Raw genomic sequence first — 21,881 nt, 5'->3', positions numbered from 1 at the left:
TCTGGTGGTTTATTTGGGGAAGGCAAAGTCATCAGAAAGTCTCCTCAGACTGTTAGCCTCACCAAATTCTATTTACACATATACACAGAGACACATTTACACTGCAGGAATGGAAAAACAGAAGTTTAATGAACTTTTTTTTTTTAAATGTTTATTTATTTTGAGAGAGAGTGCATACATGAGCAGGGGAGGGACAGAGAGAGTGCAAGGGAGTGAGAGATAATCTCAATCAGGCTCTACACTGTTAGTACAGAGCCTGCTGCAGGGCTCTAACTCAGGAACCTTGAGATCATGACCTCAGCTGAAATCAAAAGTCAGAGGCTTACCTAGCTAAGCCACCCAGGCGCCCCTAAACTTGTTCTCTTAGCTCTTTTACCAATATACTTTTTTCCCGCTACACATAACTTACTTGTCATTATCTTCTTGAGGTTCTGCTGTATTCCAGGTTCTAGGATAAAGTAGTTGAAAGGCCAGGGCTCTGATTTTCTGTGTACCCTGCCTTAACAAATTTGGCATATCTGTTGACCTACATTTTTTATAACAACTTTTGATAATGATTTTATTAGTCTCTTGGACTCTGGTAAATTTTCTTTATGGCTCTGTTCTTTGCTTCAGTTGGGGTAGTTTTTATTGCTCCCCCCCTTTTTTTAAAAAAATGTTTATTTTTGAGAGAGAAAGAGTGCAAACAGGGGAGGGACAAAGAGAGAGGGAGACGAAGGATCCCAAAGCAGGTTCTGCCCAGACAGCAGCAAGCCCAATGTAGGGCTTGAACTCGGGAACCGTGAGACCACAACCTGAGCTGCTCAACCAACTGAGCCAACCAGGTGCCCTTTTTTTTTTTTTTTTTTAATTTTTTTTTTTTTCAACGTTTATTTATTTTTGGGACAGAGAGAGACAGAGCATGAACAGGGGAGGGTCAGACAGAGGGAGACACAGAATCGGAAACAGGCTCCAGGCTCTGAGCCATCAGCCCAGAGCCCGACGCGGGGCTCGAACTCACGGACTGCGAGATCGTGACCTGGCTGAAGTCGGACGCTTAACCGACTGCGCCACCCAGGCGCCCCAACCAGGTGCCCTTTATTGCCTCTTTTCAAGTTTACTCTTTTTAGAATTTACATTTATTTAGATTTCCCATTTTCACCCTACTTATATTTGTATTTCCTTTTATATCTTAAAACTTACTTACAGTGTTGGAAGTTGATGTCTCCTAATTCCATCTCTCTCATTCCTGGGTCTCTTTATATTGATTGATTTTTCTCTTGGTTATGTATTACATTTCCCTCCTCCTCCTTCTCTCTTGTAAGTTTTTGTTATATGTTGGACATTTTGAGTAATACATATTTAAAATTCTCACCTAGTTATTAGAGAATTAAACTGTTTCCAAGGCCTGCATCCTCAGAAGTATCATGCAATGACTTCCACTCCTGATGGTCATTTTATCTAAAATGACCTAACTTAAAAAACCTAACTTCCCTTTGCTTAGTCAAAGAATTAGACCTTGGATTCTACATAGCTTGTTTTATGTACTTATTTTTAAATTACACGATTCTTGGGGCGCCTGGGTGGCTCAGTCGGTTAAGCGTCCAACTTCAGCTCAAGTCATGATCTCGCAGTCCGTGAGTTTGAGTCCTGCGTTGGGCTCTGGACTGATGGCTCAGAGCCTGGAACCTGCTTCCGATTCTGTGTTTCCCTCTCTGCCCCTCCCCCGTTCATGCTCTGTCTCTCTCTGTCTCAAAAATAAATACACGTTAAAAAAATAATTAAAAAAAAAATGAATTACAAGATTCTTTTGTAAGAAGAAGAAAATTCTTTTGTAAGATTCTAGCATGTTTTTGACTTCCTTCCTTTTTTATTTTTAATTCTTACTTTGCCTCATCCTTCTGGTATACTTGTAACATTTTATCAGTTTAATCTCTGTTAAATGATATTATTCATTCTTTTTCTTTTTATTCTACTGTGGAAAAAGTACAGTTAAGACAATTGTAAATATAGGTTATATTCTTTACTTTGCAGATATCCTTAAAAGCACCCTTCTCACAAACTGTACCCTTGATTTCCATTCTCCCTTAAGAATTTTCTTTTTAAGGGGCGCCTGGGTGGCTCAGTCATGTAAGCGTCTGTCTTTGGCTCAGGTCATGATCTCACAGTTTGTGAGTTTGAGCCATGCGTCAGGCTCTGTGCTGACAGCTCAGTGCCTGGAGCCTGCCTCAGATTCTGTGTGTCCCTCTCTCTCAACCCCTTCTGCACTTGTGCTCGCTGTCTCTCTTTCTCTCTTTCAAAAATGAACATTAAAAAAAATTTTTTTTAAGAATTTTCTTTTTAGGTATCTTCACTCTTTACACAGATGACAATAGACCTTGCCTCTTATCCACATACATGAATTGAATCTTGCTTATTTTTGCTATGAGCTATGTTTTTATCAGATATAATATAAAAGGTTAGGAGACTGTTGAAATAGTCCGGATCATAGGATGAAAACTTGAAATTACGATGAAGATAGTGGTTTAAGAACCCAAAGGTAGATTGTTCTTAAAATTTGATAAAATGGAAAAAGGCTATTCTGGGGGTGAGCTTCTATAGTCTGAAAAATTAAATAAACTTGTATGAAAAATACTGCTTTAGTATTTTTCATACTAGTTTCTTGGATTAAAATCATTACATGTAAATAAATTAGGTTTTTGAAAGTCATGTTAGCATGTACACATTTTAAGTCTTATTTTTTGAAATTAGAACTTGCTTGCAAGTTCTAATGGTTCCAAGGGTATTTTATTCAGAAATACCTCCCCTTAAACTCTAAAGTTCTGTAGCCAGAAAGCAGAGGCAGCTTTGGCCTCAGGGAACCTGGTTGCTTGCAGGTGTGTGCCCCTGCCTTGTCTATCTAGTTCTGTGGCTCCCTGCAGCTTGCTTGCCTTTGCTCCTCCTCCTCTGCCCCCAGCACTTTCAGTCACAGGTGCTCTTTGCTTCACTTGCTTTGCTCTTGCTATCTCTATCATGCATGTTCTATTTGTATTGGTTTTTTGCTCTGTATCTTTCCATGTCTGTCTCTTGTTCAGTGTCCTTCCTTCTCATTCCCTTGCCCCTTTCCGTGCCATTTGGTTCCATTCTCTCATCACAGAATGGCATTCCCATGTAGCTGTTACCACATTCTTCCCAAGCAGTAACCAGAGACAAAAGAATGCTCTGCCCTGTAGCTCCAGTTATAAAAATGAAGACAAGAGTTCTTTCTGCCTTAGCTTCCATAGTCAGGGGCAGAACAGTGTTCTTCACTGGAATCTCTTGGTTAAATTAGAGAGGAACAGTAAGTCCCTAACAGAAGAAAGGGGCTCTTCTGAGCAGTCAAAACAGTAAATGTTTAGTATAGGTGATGACACTTAAATATTTGAATGAAGATGCCATACTCTTCACTCACACCTGTTGTATGCTTATTATTATGAAATTCCTGTATGTTCAACCCATTGTTTCTGTAACTGCTTCAGTATTCATGCTTTTTCATTTTTAATATGAATCAAGTGAATATAATGTTTAGGAGTATTACATAATCATTTCAGGATAATTTTATTTTCTGTAAAACATTATCATTGTTTCCTCTGAATGACATTTAAATTTAGTTTTTTTAGAAATCTGCTAGTTACTTCACAGATATCTGAGACATTATATTTACAAATATATTTCCAAAGTTGAGGTTGTAAATATAAGTTTACTTCAAACATTGGTTGGGATAATCTCAACTCATCTTTGCATACTGTTAGGTTCACCAAAAGGGTATTGGGACATTGTAAGTATGTGTTCAGTACTTCACAGTTGGTCTATCTTAGCACTTTTAAGTTTTACACTTCTGTTCTTAATTTACATAGTTGCCTATTTACTGTACTCTGAATCTTTGTGGTAAAAGAATATCTTATTTACAACGCCCAGCATAGACGAATAGATACTCATGAAATGATTGTTAGTAAACTCCTTCCTGCACTTCCTGGTTTAGGAAATGTTTTACTTTTAAGAAATAAAGGTGTTGAGGGGCGCCTGGGTGGCTAGGTCGGTTGGGCGGCCGACTTCGGCTCAGGTCATGATCTCGCGGTCCGTGAGTTCGAGCCCCGCGTCGGGCTCTGTGCTGACAGTTCAGAGCCTGGAGCCTGTTTCAGATTCTGTGTCTCCCTCTCTCTGACCCTCCCCCGTTCATGCTCTGTCTCCCTCTGTCTCAAAAATAAATAAACGTTAAAAAAAAAAAATTAAAAAAGAAATACATGTGTTGGTTAGAAAATAGTGATGAATGCATTTAGTGGTGTTTACATCTCCTGACCATTTTATACTTGCTGGCTCAGATTTGAGCCCTGGATGTTATACTATGTAACATTCAGCCCATATTTTTGAAGAGTGAAACCTTTTACAAATAAGTATCATTTTGTTTTTGATAGAACACAGTATTGCCTGGTTGTTTATATTGTTAGGAGGGGTAGTTGTGATTAATTCAGGCTGTGACAAAATTTTTACAACATGAATAAGTGATCAAGATTTCTTTCTTTAGGCTACAGAAAGTGAGGTAGGAGATGTAGATTTAACACGTCTTCCAGAAGGACCTGTTGATTCTGAAGATGAGGAAGAGGAAGATGAAGAGATTGATCGAACAGATCCACTACAGGGGCGAGATCTTGTTCGAGAATGTCTTGAGAAAGAACCTGCAGACAAAACTGATGATGACATTGGTAAGAAATATATCTATTCACAATAAGAATTTTATATTTTAATTCATATGTAGTTAACCTCTTGTGGCGTAACAAATTACCTGGAGCTTAGTGGTTTAAAAGAACACACATTTATTTTCTCATAATTTTTGTGGGTCAGGAATTCAGGAGCAGCCTAGCTGAGTGGTTCTGGCTCAGTGTCTCATCAAGTTATAGTCAGAATATCAGCAGGGTTGCAGTTCTCTGAGGCTTCACTGGGCTGAGCTAGAGGATATACTTCCAAGGTGGCTACTCGCATGGCTTTTAGTACAAGACCTCAGTTCCCTGTCAGGTGGGCCTCTCCATAGAGAGGTCCACAAAATGGCATATGGCTCCCCCAAAGCAGGTAATCAAGGGGAAGAGTAAGGCAGATGCCACATTGTGATTTGGCCTCAGGAGTGTCACAGAAAGCAATCCTAATACAATATGGGAGGGGACTGCACAAGATTGTGAATAACAAGAGGTTTAGAGCTGTCTTTGAGTCTAGCTGCCCCAACTGGAGAGTTTGTTTGGAGTTTCCAGCAGGAGAGTACAGCTTTTGGTATACCCTTGACTAAAGAACAGTCAGTTATCCCCTATCTGGGAAGTTGATCCTTCCACTGAGCACACTGCTTGCAGAGGGATGCCCATGGAGCAGTCAGGGAGGAAGGGGACACCTGCCTAGCCAGCCAGATCATCTGAATCAACTCTGGTGAGTATTGGGGTGATAGATTTCACAGCCATGTAGCCCTCACCTTGTGGCTGCTCCAGTTGATAAAAGCTTGACTGCATTAAAGTAATTTCCTCCTTCATGTCCATGAGATATTTCAAATACAGTACATCAGTGATGTCTAGCTTTTTTTAAATTTCAAATGTTAGCAAAAGTCATGTTTTTACTTCTAGCTTGAAAAAAATGTTTATATGTTATTTGTAGATAAAAGTTTATGAATTTTCCCTTTTGTAATTTCTTACAGAACTAATTACTTTGGGAGATTAAATAATACTAAAGATGCTAATGTTACCTTTAAGAGCAAAGATTACTTAGTGTCATTATAGTGCAAACAGAGTGGTGCGGTGGATGGAAGCATGCTGGGCCCATCATCCAGAGGTCGATGGATCGAAACCCTCCTCTCCTAGACTCACTTAGTGTCATTATATATTGTTGGAAGTATGCTGGGCCCATCATCCAGAGGTCGATGGATTGAAACCATCCTCTCCTAGACTCACTTAGTGTGTCATTATATATTGTTATGATTCAACTAAGATTTTATCCTAGATTTCCCTTCTATAACAGTCGTATTACTGATTCAAATCAGAAGATGCTACTAAATAATCATAATCTTTGTGAGTAAAGATCACTACATTTGAATATTCCTTGCCATTCTAATGACATAATATAGTTAGTTAACTTGCAGTTTAGACTCATGTTATGAACATTGCCTGGGCAGAAACTGAAAATGCATTTTTAATGATAAAGAATTGTATACTGTGCTATTTGCAAAGTTTTTTTAAAAATTGAAATATAATCAACTCCTAATTATCTGGGCAGATACCACTTTATAGTTATTTCTGTTTCATCACTTAGCTGACTGTATGTTTGTTTCTCCCTTATATTTATGTTTATTACTCTCATATCTGTGCCAGAGAATGTTGGCTCATTAGCATTTGTTGGTTATAAAGAGAGTTATCTTGAAGTTGGTTTGACAGTTTGGAACTAGAATTCACATTTGTTATCCTTAATTACTTAATTGTTGACATTTATTAATAACATTTCTCTAATTCTGGCCTGATAAGAACTAGATCAAAGACTTTTTCACTGATGAGTTAGATTGAAGGACATCACCAACTTAACTACCATGGAGTGACATCTCAGGCTAGGAAAATTACTGCATTTGAATCTGTGGTTTTCTGTGAGGTTGTGAATCCTGGTTATCTTCCAATTTGCCTATATTTTTGTGTGAGTTTGAATCTATCTATTAAACAAATCATTGATTTTTTTTTTTTTTAGCCAGCATTCATCTGTACCTTGGTTCCTGTACATTGGCAGCATAAATTCTTAAGTTGATTAGAAAATTGAGTATTCAATTCTAAATTTTACTGAATTTGTAAAGTTTAGTCTTTGATGGTCTCTATACCAAAATTTCTGTTGTTTTTTTTTTTAATAGAACAGTTACTGGAGTTTATGCACCAGCTCCCTGCTTTTGCAAACATGACCATGTCTGTAAGGAGAGAACTCTGCTCAGTAATGATTTTTGAAGTGGTAGAGCAGGCCGGAGCTGTTATTCTGGAAGATGGGCAAGAGGTAGGCTAGCAAATGTTACCTATTTTTTAGTGTGGGAGGTAATTTTTAGAATGATTTAATTTCCTTAGTCTTTTGTAAATCCTGAGTTTTGAAATGTGTACAATTTTTACATGAATATTGAGTTTGGCTTAGTTACGATTTGTGAAGATACAAGTTTTTACTTTTGATTTTGCTTTACTTTGTTTTAATTTTTACTTCCCAGCCATAGACTTACCTAGCATAGAATAGATGTTCAATAAAGAACATTTATTGAACCATATTTGCTCTTCTCAAATTAAGTTGTAAGACATTAAGAAAAATTTTTAATCATTCTATTTGTATATCATTATTTAAAATATTTATTGAGTATTACTCTCCGTATCCATTTTCTGTGTTATACTTCAAAAAAAAGGTGAGGAAAATGTATTGATACTTATGGCTCCTGGTGGGCTGCTATCAGGTGAGGCATTTATGTGGTAGCAGGTTGTTGTTAAGAAATGCTTGGCTGGTAACTTTGGGTGGGTGGAGGAAGGATGCAGAGCACTTGAAAGGTATTACTGCTGCTAGGAATCACTTCACTGTTTTTCTTATCAAACTGATAAAAATTAATGCTGACATGTCAACTGATGAAAATTGTCATATCCTGCTAATAGGAATATAAACAATATTTCTGGAAAATCGTTTAGAAATTTTTAACACGGGCCTTGAAGAATTAACAGGTTCTATCCTATTTCACTCATTATGAGTGTCTTTGCTCAGTACATAAGGTAAAACTCAGAGTTAGGCCAAAAGATGTTCATTGCAGCATATTTCTAATAGTAAAAATTAGAAATTACTAAACTATAATTCGATAATAAGCAATGCTTAAATAATTGTTATACTCACACAGGGTCTAATATTATGTAGGTGGTATTCAGGTTATTGTAAAATTTGATAGAAGCTCTTTGAAGGCAGAGGCTATGTCTCTAGCTTCATTTACGTGCTTTCTCCCCATATTCTAAACATCTGGCTCATAGGATATGCTCAAGAAAAAAACTTTCATGAATATACTATTAAATTTTCCTAAAAAACAAGACAAGTATTTCAACAGTATAAAGTAATATAAACATAGAGAAACTAAACTGTTAGCAGCAACTTTGTAAACAGTGGAGTTTTGAAGAACTCTTCTTTTCCACAAATTTTTGTATTCTCTTAATTTTTCACAGTTTGTCAGCAAAACTTTGGTGTATGCCTAGTTTGTGTTGGGTACTGTTCTAGATACAGGAAGTGTTGTGGTGGAAAAATCTGACACAGTCCCTGTCCTCAAGTAATTTATGTTATCCATAAATTCCATAGTGAGTGAATTTTATATTTGAAATAACCGAAACACACTTAAAAAAATATTTATTATTGCTACTGATTCTCCTTTAGAACTAATAATCCAGATTTCCCATAAATCACACTTAAAAGTTTAGGCTGGTAAGAGCCATACTGAAGGAGAAAAGTGTTCTTTGATGACTACATATTGAGTTGTCTTCTAGGAGCATTATATGTTGCTGTATAAATGAAGGCAGTATTTTCTTAACATTAGGAGAAATTTTGAATGTTTTGTCATCTCTGCCTTGAAAATCAGAATTTCTGAATTAGTTACCAGCTACTTTTTTTTTTCTGAGTGCTTGCTATGTGCCAGGCACTGTACTAAGCACTTGGTATGCATAAATTCATTTAATTAACAGAAAGGCCCTAATAGGTCTGTTGTTAAGCCCATTTTAGAAGTAGAGAAACTGGAATTCTGAGAGGTTAAATAACTTGCCCATAGTCACTCACCCAGTTAGTGGCATGGTCTGGATTTAGATTTCAAGGTTTGTGGTTTTAACCATTACATAATTTTTCTCTGAGTGTTTAGTCAATTATGAAAGTCCCCTGATGTCGTTTGGTGACTAAAAGAAGGAAGACTAAAATGAGCTTTTATTAGTTTGTGTAGATGGGCATAGACTGTTTTCTGACAGAGTATAAAGTAATATGTAATCAGATCTCTATTTTTCTTTTTTAAATTATATAAATTCAATATGTTGATTATTTTTCAAAGTTAACTGTAACTATATTTTTAAAAAGATTCTTAAAACCTGTCTTTTTCTTTGTAGCTTGACTCATGGTATGTTATTTTAAATGGCACTGTAGAAATCACTCATCCAGATGGAAAAGTTGAAAATCTCTTTATGGGAAATAGTTTTGGAATTACTCCCACTCTGGATAAGCAGTATATGCATGGAGTTGTTAGGACTAAAGTAGATGATTGTCAGGTAAGGTTATCTGTTGAGTCTTGTAACTCTTGTTTGTTGATTTAAAGTGGCTGAGCCTGTTTTTTCTTCCTCAAAATAAAATAGGTTGACTTGAGAATTGAGAGTTGTCAAAAGCTCACAGTTAATAAAGGAAACTAGATTTTGTGTGTGACTCAAATATTTGTGGATTTGAACAAAGCATAAATTTTTAGAAGAGAAAATTCGAAATTTTGGTTTGTTAAATTTATATCTGGCATTAGCCAGCTTATTCCTTTTTCTGTTCTTCTCTTTTTTTTTTTTTTTTTTAAATAAAGGAAAGAAATAGGAACTTCTGAGTTGTTTGTTTCTAACTTACTACTGCTTCATGTTTTCTTTGCCTAGTGTCAGTTTTGAGAGTAGATGTTCACTTCTTCTTTGAGAGCACAATTCAGATGGATTTGACTTCTTTGGTCTCGTTGTATATGAATTATTTCACCTTGATTTTTATTAAGAGTTAAAGGGACTGAATAAAAAAGAACTGATGCCACTCGATTTCTTACCTTTGTGCTCTACCTTGGTGCATAGTGATATATTTATGTACTACAGTTTCATTAACTGTCCCCATGTTATTCTCGGACAGTTTGTCTGCATAGCCCAGCAGGATTATTGGAGAATTTTAAATCATGTGGAGAAAAACACCCATAAAGTTGAGGAAGAGGGAGAAATTGTTATGGTGCATGAACACCGTGAACTAGATCGGAGCGGAACCAGGAAAGGACACATTGTAATCAAGGTGGGTGTTTTTATTTATTATATTAGTCGCTGACAGAAGCTTTCATTTTGCTTAAAAGGCTTTGAACCACTTTTTCAGTAGTGCAAGATAATTAACATTAGAATCTAATTTAAGCAAATGTGTTGGTTCTTTTGCTTCTCCATTGGTTTTTACACATGTTAGTAATGAAGAATGGCATTGCCATTTAATATCAGTATGGATAGGATGTTATTTTAGAATATACCAGTCACAGTTTTTCAAATTTATTTTATGATCAATTGATAAGGGGAGTTAATTTCACCAAAGACAGCAATAATTAGAAACAAAACAGAAAATTAAAGTAGTAGATGAAAATGCAGAGTGCTTACTGGTTATTTATGGCTTTAAAGTAGACATTATCTTCTCTGACATTCATTTTTCTTACCTGAAAACAGGAATGTTATGGCAGGGTTTTATTGGGGCTAAATGAGGTAAATCAAAAGCCTTAGTACATTGTAGAGTCTGAATGTTGATCCCCATATTGTTTTCTCTAGTTCCCTTTCTCCCCTACCCTTTGCCCATTTGCCCCTTGCCTCCCTTCCTCCCCATCCTCTTCACTACCCTGTCTCTTTTAAGACCTCCACATGTAAAATAGAGAAATTGTAATTGAAAGAGGAAATAAAAACGTATAACCATTTCTCTTTCCAAGCTAGTCCTGGTTGCAAAATTAGTAAATGTGTTATTATTCATTACAAATGCTTGAGCTTATTATTTAATATTATGAAGGACTGATGTCAGGTACATTTTTCCCCAGGAGTCAGGCTATTCTAGAACGCGTTTTCATTTTCTAAACTGATAAATCTAAGCTTTCTATTGTAGAAAAGATGAACATATGGGTGGATTGCCATAGGCTATCTTTTTATGGGGGCTCATGTTTTTTAATTCTTTATTTTTAAATAATTACAAACTTAGAGAACAGTTGCAAAGACAGTATAGAGAACTCCTTCCCTCAGATTCCCCACCTATTAGCATTTATTTCACTGCATTTTCTCCATTTTCACCAGTCTTTCTCTGAACCATTTGAGAGCAGTCTGCATATGTGATGCCTCGTCCCTCTGAATATTCTCTTGTATATTTCCTAAAAGCAAGAATACTCTCCTACATAAACACCATAGAACCTTCAAGTTGAGAAATGAAAATTGATAAAGTACAACCATTTAGCCTACAGACCCTTTTTAGATTTTCACCAACTATCCCAACAGTGGCTCTCTTTCCTTCCTCATCCAGGATCTTATCCCGGAACACAGTTGCATTTAGTTGTCATGTCACTTCTTTCCACCCCAGGAACAGTCTTTCTCTGTTCATATTCTCAGCAGTTTTAAAGAATACAGATCTTTTATTCCTTAGGGTCACCCTCAGTGTGGATCTTTCCAGTGTTTCCTCATGCCCAGACTCAAGTCGTAATTTTCTGGCAGGAATCCCACAGAAATGATGTATTCTTCTCTGTGCACCATGTCAGGGAGCATGTAATGTCAACCTGTCCCACCATTGGTGAAGTTTACATTAATCACCTGGTCATATTGATGTCTGTCTGCGAAGTTTCCTAACTATAAAGTCACCACTGTGTTCTTTGTAATTGATAAGTGTTTAGATGGGAGATGTTCTGGAATAGTGTCAGTATGTCCTGCAAACCTCTGTTTACCGGTCTTGCATTGACTCATGCCTAAAGTGGTGTTCTTTCGGGGCTCTGGGTGGTTCAGTCTGTTAAGAGTCCAACTTTGGCTCAGGTCATGATCTCACAGCTTATGAGTTTGAGCCCAGCGTTGGGCTCTGTGCTCACAGCTCAGAGCCTGGAGCCTGCTTTGGATTCTGTGTCTTCCTCTGTCTCTCTCCCCCTTCCCAGCTCTTGCTCTGACTGTCTCAAAAATAAATAAATATTAAGCACATAAATAAACATGTTATAAAATTTTTTTTAATAAAATGGTGATCTTCTATTTCCTTTTTTTCCTACATTTATTGTCATTTTTTCTGTAAGGATGAACCTTCTCCTCTTCCCCATTAATTAATTCATTTCTACTGCCATGGATTTGTGTTTTGTACTGTTACCATCATTGTTGACCCATTGGTCAGGTTGTCCCAGATTTGGTGGGAACTTCATAAGGCTGACTCTGTATTTATTCTTTTGATATGTCCCCATTGGTTTTTAACAGCTTTTTTATTCTCTGCAAAACAAGGTGCTCCAGTGTCATATTGTGCTTTTCCTTTTCCAGCTTTGGAATCAGCCATTTCTCTGGAGAGCTCTAGATCCTACTAGTCGAGAATAGCATTTTTTAAAAGTTTATTTATTTTGAGAGAGGGAGTGCAAGCAGGGGAGCAGCAGAGGGAGAGAGAGAATCCCAAGCAGCAAGTTTCATGCTGTCACTGTAGAGCTCGGCACAGGGCTCGATCCCACGAACTGCGAGATCATGACATGAGCTGAGATCAAGAGTCAGATACTTAACTGATTGAGCCACCCAGGTGCCCTGAGATTAGCTTTTAAAAGCCACCGTGTCTCGGGTGCCTGTCTGGCTCAGTCAGTTGAAGCATGTGGCTCTGGGTTGTGAGTTCGAGCCTGCATTGGATGTAGAGATTACTTAAAAAATCTTTTTTTTTTTTTTTTTTTTAAATCCAAGATACGGGCGCCTACTCTGTTCATTGCTACTTAGGTGTCATTGCTTCTAGAGCCTCTGATCAGACAGAGCTAGGAAATATATGTATGTATTTACTATATTGCATTCACATCTGTAACATTGTATGTGTCTCTATCTATTTGTAACAATCATAAGTTCATAACAGTACTCCCAGTTTTGATACCACAGTTTTGCTTATCCTTTCCCTTCTTATGTTTGTAAATACCTTCTCTGGTCAGTGGCTCTTGTACGTTTTTTGTATTTACTTATTTATCATAACCAGCCTCTGTCCTGCCGGTGTAACCATGGCAGTCATTTCCTTGGTCTGCCAACTCTGCTCACCATGTCTCCCAGAATCCCACCTTGTTGAATACTAGTGAGCACTTCGGTGATGTGACTCTGCATGCCTATGGGGGCTCACCTTTAAAAAACAGTTCTTGATATACATCTTAGTCTCTGCAGGCATCCTGCCCCAGTGTTTAGCCAGTCAGAATAATGGCCTTTCTTTAACATGTTCATCAGTTCCTCCAGATTTAAAGGCTTCAAATCGAGGGGTGCCTGGGTGGCTCAGTAGGTTAAGTGTCTGATTCTTGATTTTGGCTCAGGTCATGATCTCATGCTTCATGAGATCCAGCCCTGTGGCAGACTCTGCACTGACAGCATGGATCCAGCTTGGGATTCTCTCTCTGCCTCTCTCTTTCTCTGCCCCTCCCCCTCTTGAGTGCACGCGTATGCGCTGTCTTTCAAAATAAAGAAATAAACTTTAAGAAAAAATAAAGACTTCAAGAGTGGCCTGCGAATGATAAACCCAACTTGGTACTCTTTGACTTAGAGTGTTGTGAAGGGTAGAAGAATAGGAATGACCTGTGGTTGCCTTGTCCCTTAAATAGGTTATATGAAGATGCTTAGTTTGACTTTGTTCTAGAGAAGTGATTTGCATACTTTTTTTTTCAATAAATTCTTAGATAACATCGTTAGTATGAATGTATGTTTACCATACAGTTATTCTGACCGATGACATTGTTTGGATGAATGCAACAAATTGAAATTGGGGATTATGGACAATATTTTCTATATTTGGTTTAACATCTGATTTATTTTTATATTTGTTCTCTGTATACAGTTAGGAAAAGGCTGCAAAGGTAATAAATTTTAACATTGATTCAGAAGCTCAAAGCAGAGCAGCAGATAAATGTTTACATTCCTTTTTATAAACTTGGAGACAGGCAAGTGGTTAAAACTCTGAATTAATGTAAAAACTATATATAGAACTTGTGTTTCCTCTCAAGATGGTGAACTAGCATGGAGAAACCATTGAAGAAGAAACTTCTTTTCTAGGAAGTTAAAACAGTGAAACACACGGTCTTGAATTAGTGTATTGTTTCTCTATCCTGGGCAGAAGAGATTTAAGGATAATTAAATTTGGAGGAAAGCTTTTTTTTTCTTTTTTTTCTTACTTAATTCAAGTTTAACTTGTACTACTTCTCTCTGGTGCCTTAAGACAGTCATCTTCCCATTTCTACCAGTTGTAGAAAAATGACATTATTGTCATTTTTTTACCCCAGGCCACATCAGGGGTAAATCACTGAAATTCAAAAGCCCTCCTATGGTAAAATGCCAGGAAAAACAGCTATAACTGAGTAAATGCTTTTGGATATTTTCATTCCTCTGCCTTTTCTGTCTTCCAGCCTCTGGGTGCTGGTGGATTACAAGCTATAAAGACTACCGTCTCCCAGTATTAAGTGTTTTAAGGGTAAAACTCTACTTTGAGAACTTGTGTAATAGAGTGACTACAAAGGGAAGTCACTCTACAAAGGGCACTCAGTAGAGTTCTTTGTTTCCTGAGCTATTGATTTATTTAATAATCTTTTGTATCCTTGGATTTTTAGGCAACACCTGAACGTCTCATCATGCATTTAATAGAAGAGCATTCCATCGTGGACCCAACTTATATAGAAGATTTCCTACTAACTTACAGAACATTTCTTCAGAGTCCTTTGGATGTTGGGATCAAACTGTTGGAATGGTTTAAAATTGACAGCTTAAGGGATAAGGTTGGTTTTATAAATATGAAAAAGTGATTTTAACCTTTAAATTCTATTTATAAAATCTTTTGCAATTGATAAATATTTATTTTGATAACAGGATTTACTTAACCTAAACAACATTTCTCTACTTAGTTTTGTGACAAAACAGCATGTTAAAAGTGGAAATGAGCCTTAAAAGTTAAAAATTGAAATAGGCTGTGATAAAGCTGTAAACTCAAAAAACATGATAGCTGCTTGAGAGTGTTTTGAACTCTATCAAAATGTTTGTTCATGAAGATCAATAAAACACTTAAAAGGTGATTAATAGTTAGAAAGACTATTCACCAAGTAAATTATTTTCAAGTGACCTTAGATTGATTGTAAGCCCCAAATAGCAATATGTTGATTTGGGGGGTTTACACTTTTATCATTTTAAAATAATCTTTTTGTCCTTAATATATCCCTGCAGTGACTTATTTTAAATCTACCTTTGAGTATTTTTTTCTTGTCATTAAACATTGTTTGCTGTTGTAGATAATCTTAGCTTATTTCATGGAGTGTTTGTACATTTAATGGGAAGACTTGCAATACCTCAGCAAATTGGTAGGAAGTTAGTTATTTTAAGAAAAATAAAAGAAGGGCCATAATTGCTTGGTGTATCTTTCTGAGTTATATTTTAAATGAAACAATTAGATGTGACTAGACTGTAGAATTCTCTTGTTTAGGAAACTAAGGTGTTCAGAACTACAGGCTTGCCCCCCCATCCCCACCCCCCCAATGCCCTTTAGAGTTATGTGTAGGTACTTCAGTTGCTGAAGAAATAAAGGCATGCTAAATAAAGAATGAGCAAAAATATAAGTGAGGGACAACTAGATATTTACATGCAAAAGAATGAAATTGGACCTTTACCCTACATTATATACAGAATTAACTCAAAGTAGATTAGTGACCTAAATATGAGAGCTAACACTATAAAACTCTTAAGAGATTTAAAATCATTGACTGTATTAAACTTTTTTGTATCCTTATGTATTGTTTAAATCTTTTGCAGTGATCACGTGCTATTTTTACAAAAATAAAACTTTTTTTCATTTAAAACTTAAAAGAAAAATCATGACCTTGGATTTGGCAGTCGTTTCTTAGATATGATATTCAGAGCATAAGCAATGAAGGAAAAAAAAATAGATTGAACTTCATCAAAATTAAAACAGTAAATTAAAAGGAAACACATGAAATGGGAGAATATATTTGCAAATCTTCTATCTGATAAGGGTCTAGTATCCAGAATGTGTAAAGTACCCTTATAGTCCAACAACAAAGATACAACACAACTTAGAAACAGACAAAGGGCTTTGGGGAGCCTGGGTGACTCAGTCGGTTAAGTGTCCGAGTTCCACTCAGGTCATGATCTCACGGTGCATAAGTTCGAGTCCCGCATCAGGCTCTGTGCTGACATCTCAGATCCTGAAACCTGCTTCAGATTCTGTGTCTCATTCTCTCTCTGCTCCTCCCCCTGCTTGTGCTGTGTCTCTCAAAAACAAATAAATGTAAAAAAAAAAAAAAAATCTTTTAAAAGAAAAAAGAAATAAAGGGCTTGAATAGAGATTTTTCCAAAGCAGATACTTAAGTAGCTAGCAAACACATGAAAAGATGTTTAAGGAGCACCTAGTTGGCTCAGATGGTGGAGCATGCAACTCTTGATCTCGGTTCAGGAGTTCCATCCCCACGTTAGGGGTAGAGATTAAATAAAAAACTAGAATCTTAAAAAAACGTTTAACATCATTCGTTATAAGGAAATGCAAATTAAAACCACAGACAGAGGGGCACCTGGGTGGCTCATTCTGTTAGGTGTCCGACTCACTTTCGGCTCAGGCCATGATCTCTCATTTCATGAGTTTGAGCCCTGTGTGTTGGGATCTGCGCTGACATTGCGGAGCCTTCTGGGGATTCTGTGTTTCCTCTCTCTGCCCTCCTCCATGTGCGTGCGTGCTCTCTCTCTCTCTCTCTCTCAAAAATAAACGTTAAAAAAAAAAAAAAAAAGCTTTAAAAAACCACAGTGAGATCCTGCTTCACACCCCCTAGGATGGCTTTTCAAAAAGGAAAGGAAATAACAAGCACTGCCAAGGATGTGACTGGAGAAAATGAAATTCTCAGACATTGTTGATAGTAATGTAAAATGTTATAGCTACTCTGGAAAACAGTTTGGCATTTCTTCAAAGAGTAAAACAGAATTAGCATATAACCTGGCATTTACTCTTAGTATTTTTTCAGAAGAACTGAAAGTAGGTATGCAAACAAAAATTTATATACCAAGGTTCATAGCACTACTGACTATAGCCAAAAGGGGGAAACAACCCGAATGTCTATTAACTGATGGATGGATAAACAAAATGTGGTATAGCCATAATGAAGTATTAATTCAGCCATAAAAAGGAATGTAGTACATGCCACAACATGGATCAATCTTGAAAACGTAATGCTAAGTGAAAGAAGCCAGACACAAAAGGTCACAGTTTGTATGAAATATTCCACATAGAAGAGAGGGCAGAATGTGAGGTGACTGACTCCTTAATGGGTGATAAAAATGTTCTGGAACTAGGTAATGGTGATAGTTGCACACCTATAACTACAAAATGCCACTGAATTGTATACCTTACAGTGGTTTAAATGGTGGCTTTTGTGTGTATCCTACCAGAGTTTAAAAAAAAAATGACTTAAATTATTTCCATTGTTAGGTACATTATTCGGTTCAACTTCATTAATTTTTCTGTTAATCTGTGGTACAAAGTAATCAAACCACTTTACAATTTTGAAGACTCACAGTATTTCTAACAAAGTAGGTTTCAGATGTGGTTTGTTAATAATTTTGATTAAACATGTTCTTGACTATGTAAAGGCTCTTGATATGATTGCCTGCCCTTTAGAAGCTTGTATTTTAGGATACTGTCTGAGGTATACATCCTGTGTACTTCTTATAGCTTAGTAAACAGGCTTGTGTTTTCTCACTGTGGGTCCAGTCTTGGCTCTCTGTGTTGCTTGTGCACCCAAGGAGGCAAAAACTCAGACCAAACCATGCCTGCATATTAGAATGAACCCTTTGTGTGCAGGATAGAGGGCGAAGGGGTTAGCCATATAGCTCAGTTCCCCCTCAGTTTTGGACATGCTTTTGTAATATACTTCTACAGAAAGAATGCCTCTCATAACTATACTGTCTCCTTCATGTTTCTACAGGTAACACGGATTGTGTTATTATGGGTAAACAATCACTTTAATGATTTTGAAGGTGATCCTGCTATGACTCGATTTCTGGAGGAATTTGAAAAAAATCTGGAAGATACAGTAAGACTCCAAAGAATTTATTTTCTTCAGGATTTAGGGATTTCCCTGATCCTCAAATAACAGCACCTCAGAACACTTCCATTCTCTCTTGTGTCTTGAATGTCTGCTCTAAGAACTTTGAAATTTATATTTTAGATTCTGCTCATTCTCTGCCATTAACCCAAACAGAAATCAGGCTTCTTCCTGACTCTTCTGTGTTCGTTTTAAGGCTGATGATGTTGCTGTCTCCAGCCAGTCAGCCAGTCTTATGATCTCTAGTGTATATGTGGGCTACTTCTTTCTCTGCCTTGAATTCCCTGGCCAAGATGTCCATTCATTTGCTATAGTCACCTGCGTCACTAATTTTAGCGTACACCTATTTCCTATAGCTCCTCTCAGCCATTTCTTTTTCACTCCGCATTGAGGGGCTCATTTGATGATGCCTAATCTTTTATAATGGCTAATTTTAGTTCTAGTATTTCTTTGTTCTAGCGATTTTGTATGGCCAGAGATTGTTTTTAGGCCACAAATAAGATGAATATTTCTTTCTTTGTAAATAAGCTAAGGTACTTCCTACCAAAGTAATTCCTTGTCTATATATTCAGGTACCTCACCTACATCTTCAGTATTTTTTCTGGGTACCCTTGATTTTAGCCAACAGGATTATTTTATATTCTTCACTAATTCTCTCAAACTTAAAGTCTTTGCTTCTCCTCTTGCTATTTGAACTCTGTGCAACCTTTAAGGCCTGCTTTATGTATCAGATCTACATTAGACTTTATGAGTTTCCCTTCTGCATGTGATTTCACTTGTTCTAAATATATAACACCTAAGATAATCCCCTCAAGGTCCTGTTAACTTTGACAGTGGCTATTTATAATTAATTTACTCTGTGTCAAATATAAAACTATGAACTGGAACTGAATTGTCTGCTCCAGGCACCTTGAGATTTTAGGAAGTAAATTAATAATGTGGCTCAGGAGTTAGATTGCCTGAAATAGCATTCAAACTATACCACATGTTAGATATGTGAACTTGGACAAGTTGCTTAACCTTTTTATGCCTCAGTTGTTTTATGTATAGTAGTCCATAGTTTCTGTTATGAGGATTATAATGAGCTATAATGAAAGTAACCATCTGAAAGGAAAACCTGTCACATAGCAAATGCCCAAGAACCATTGATTTTACTCAAGAGTATAAGTGGATGGAGTTGAACAAAGGGACAGAGCAGCAGATTTTCATCTGTTCCCATATCTTTTAGTTCTGTAGCTTTCCCAACAGCACTCCAGCTCTGTGAAGAATGGGAAGAATGAACAGAGGCTGGGGAACTTAAGAGGCCATAGGAGCTCAACACCATCATATGGGTTTTCCAGTGCTCACTGTGTAGATATTCGTGGGCTGATGGAAAACAGAAATTGCCTTACAGTTGTGGGATTTCTTTTTTGGTAATCATTCAGTCATCAGATATTTATTAAATTCTACATTGTACTCCAAAGTGTTGCATAGGATAAGAACAGGTGTAAGGTTAGGTCCCTGCCTTGAAAAAACTTTAGCTGCTTTTTATGGACATGAGATATACACATACTATGCTATTGGAGAATAGTTGAATATTAAATTGGTGTTAAAACCTGAAAGTTAGAATGTTATCAGGCATAAAAAAGACCTAAAATAATACAGGACTAATGTACCTCGAAGAGGCAGAGACTTGAATGTGTCTTTGACTGTTAGACATTATTCAGAAGGATGATTCAGGTCCTGCAAGATTCTGGATTGATATAACAGCCAGGAGATAAGCAAGATAGCACTAGAATATGTATTAGGAAAGTTCATGCCATGAGAAGTAATTTTTTTGTCTTCCCTTTCTAAGCGGGACATCATTTTGAAATCTCTTCTGACCTGTGACTATCTAGACGTTTTAAAAAATAACTATTGATGGGGCGCCTGGGTGGCGCAGTCGGTTAAGCGTCCGACTTCAGCCAGGTCACGATCTCGCGGTCCGTGAGTTTGAGCCCCGCGTCGGGCTCTGGGCTGACGGCTCAGAGCCTGGAGCCTGCTTCCGATTCTGTGTCTCCCTCTCTCTCTGCCCCTCCCCCATTCATGCTCTGTGTCTCTCTGTCCCAAAAATAAATAAACGTTGAAAAAAACAAAAATTTAAAAAAAAATAAAAAAAATAACTATTGAGAAATCTTGAGAGTGCTCTCCGGTGGAAGCTTTCCCTCCTTCAGTTTTATTTACCCTGACTCGTATGTGTTTTACTCTGTATTTAAATGTAACTCTAACTCTGATGATTTTAGGTGATTTTTAAAAGCCTATAGGAATAAATCCATACATTTATATACATTCTACCCTTTTTTGCTTTTTAGAAAATGAATGGTCATCTCCGGTTATTGAATATTGCCTGTGCTGCAAAGGCCAAGTGGAGGCAGGTTGTGCTGCAAAAGGCTTCCCGGGAGTCCCCTTTGCATTTCAGCCTTAATGGAGGAAGTGAGAAGGGATTTGGTATTTTTGTTGAAGGAGTAGAACCCAGTAGCAAAGCTGCTGATGCGGGACTGAAACGTGGTGATCAGGTAAATAAATACACAACCACTTGAATTAAAAGCCTTCTTATAACTAAAATGTCTGCTACTTTTTTTCTCATGTGATATTTCTTCAAGTAAGCATGACCAATGTAAGGAAATTTAATTAACATTAAAAGGTAAGTGGCCAAAGATTGCCATAAATAATGGTTTAGCTTAAGTAGTGGTCCTATGGTAACAGAACTACATCCATAAGTAGAGGAAGCCAGGCAAGGGACTACGAAAATGAAGGAGACCCCGGGAGGAAGTTGGAGGGGATTTATTATCTCTGTATACGCATTTGATAACTGTAGAGCAGTGTATTCCAAAATGGGATTCCTGAGAACCTTGTTACTAAAAAATGAAATTCCTAAGCCTACCTCAGTTCTACTAATTGTACTAGTGACATTCTGCCATGATGAGGTCCAGGAATCTGTATTTTTAACAGAGTGCTCTCTCTAGGTGATTCGCATGCACACCAAAGAGTCATTTTTCAAATTTAGCTAAATCACTTGGGAAGGTTATGTTTCCCCATTTTAAAGTTTTGTTTGTTCATTTTTTCATTTAGAGTGTGGCTTTATTTGACTTTTAACTAAACTATACTAGCGCTTTTCTTTTTAAATTATGAATGCATTCACATTGTAAAAACTTCCACACTGCAGAGCAGTGCTTCTCAACTGGGAGTGATTTTCTCCCCCCAGGAGACATTTGGCGTGTCTAGAGATAATTTTGATTCTCATGATCCAGAAGTTACTCTTAGCATGAAGTGGTTAGAGGCCAGGGATGCTGCCAAGCAGCCTCCAGCACCCCACAGCAGGATACCCGCACAACAGAGACTTACCCGGCCCAAATACCAAGAGTGCAAGGGTTAAGAAGCTGGTTTAAAATTTTAATGATCCCCTTCTTCCACTAAGGGAACTTTTTAAAAACAGATTTCTGGGCCTAACCGCACACCATTCATTAACAATTTCTAGTAGCTAGAATTCCAGAATCAGTGTATTTAATGTTCTAGTATTTTATTTTAAACTCATTTGAGCATCTCATTCTTCACAGGGAAGGAAAAAAACAATGAAATCAGATTATTTCATTTTTGAGAGAAAATTTATCTGCTTTTTACCTCTTCCTTCAAGTCTTCTCAGTTATTGTTAAAATTATCTGAAATGTTAGATCTAGATTATTAAGTCATTTTTAACATTATTTATCTCTTGAGAATACTTTTGACATTGGAGTTAAGTTTCGGAGGTTTATCACTAATAACCATGTACACATTTACACCTTCCTTACTGATGTCATTGATCACCTCCATTTCATCTGTGCCACATGCCCCCATGATTAAGATTCAT

The 21,881-nt window shown here is 37.0% G+C and overlaps 1 protein-coding gene and 1 long non-coding RNA gene across 6 annotated transcripts in view; both read left to right on the top strand.

The window, feature by feature from the left end:
- Nucleotides 1-21,881, top strand: part of RAPGEF6 (Rap guanine nucleotide exchange factor 6) — a 191,207-nt gene that overhangs the window by 100,574 nt on the left and 68,752 nt on the right. For all 5 annotated transcript variants that reach the window (XM_030317510.2, XM_030317528.2, XM_030317504.2 and 2 more), the window contains 7 exons: nucleotides 4,523-4,700; nucleotides 6,863-6,999; nucleotides 9,102-9,260; nucleotides 9,859-10,011; nucleotides 14,528-14,692; nucleotides 17,897-18,004; nucleotides 20,347-20,550. In XM_030317510.2, coding sequence (XP_030173370.1) covers nucleotides 4,523-4,700; nucleotides 6,863-6,999; nucleotides 9,102-9,260; nucleotides 9,859-10,011; nucleotides 14,528-14,692; nucleotides 17,897-18,004; nucleotides 20,347-20,550 — 1,104 coding nt within the window. The remainder of the gene's footprint in view (nucleotides 1-4,522; nucleotides 4,701-6,862; nucleotides 7,000-9,101; nucleotides 9,261-9,858; nucleotides 10,012-14,527; nucleotides 14,693-17,896; nucleotides 18,005-20,346; nucleotides 20,551-21,881) is intronic.
- Nucleotides 787-1,463, top strand: LOC115515643. The gene is made up of 2 exons (XR_003969357.1): nucleotides 787-824; nucleotides 1,071-1,463. It is a non-coding gene; the product is annotated as an uncharacterized LOC115515643 (long non-coding RNA).

The sequence above is a fragment of the Lynx canadensis genome, chromosome A1 (genome assembly GCF_007474595.2).
Source record: "Lynx canadensis isolate LIC74 chromosome A1, mLynCan4.pri.v2, whole genome shotgun sequence".
Classification (NCBI taxonomy): domain Eukaryota; kingdom Metazoa; phylum Chordata; class Mammalia; order Carnivora; family Felidae; genus Lynx; species Lynx canadensis.
This window is presented reverse-complemented; position numbering and strand designations above follow the sequence as displayed.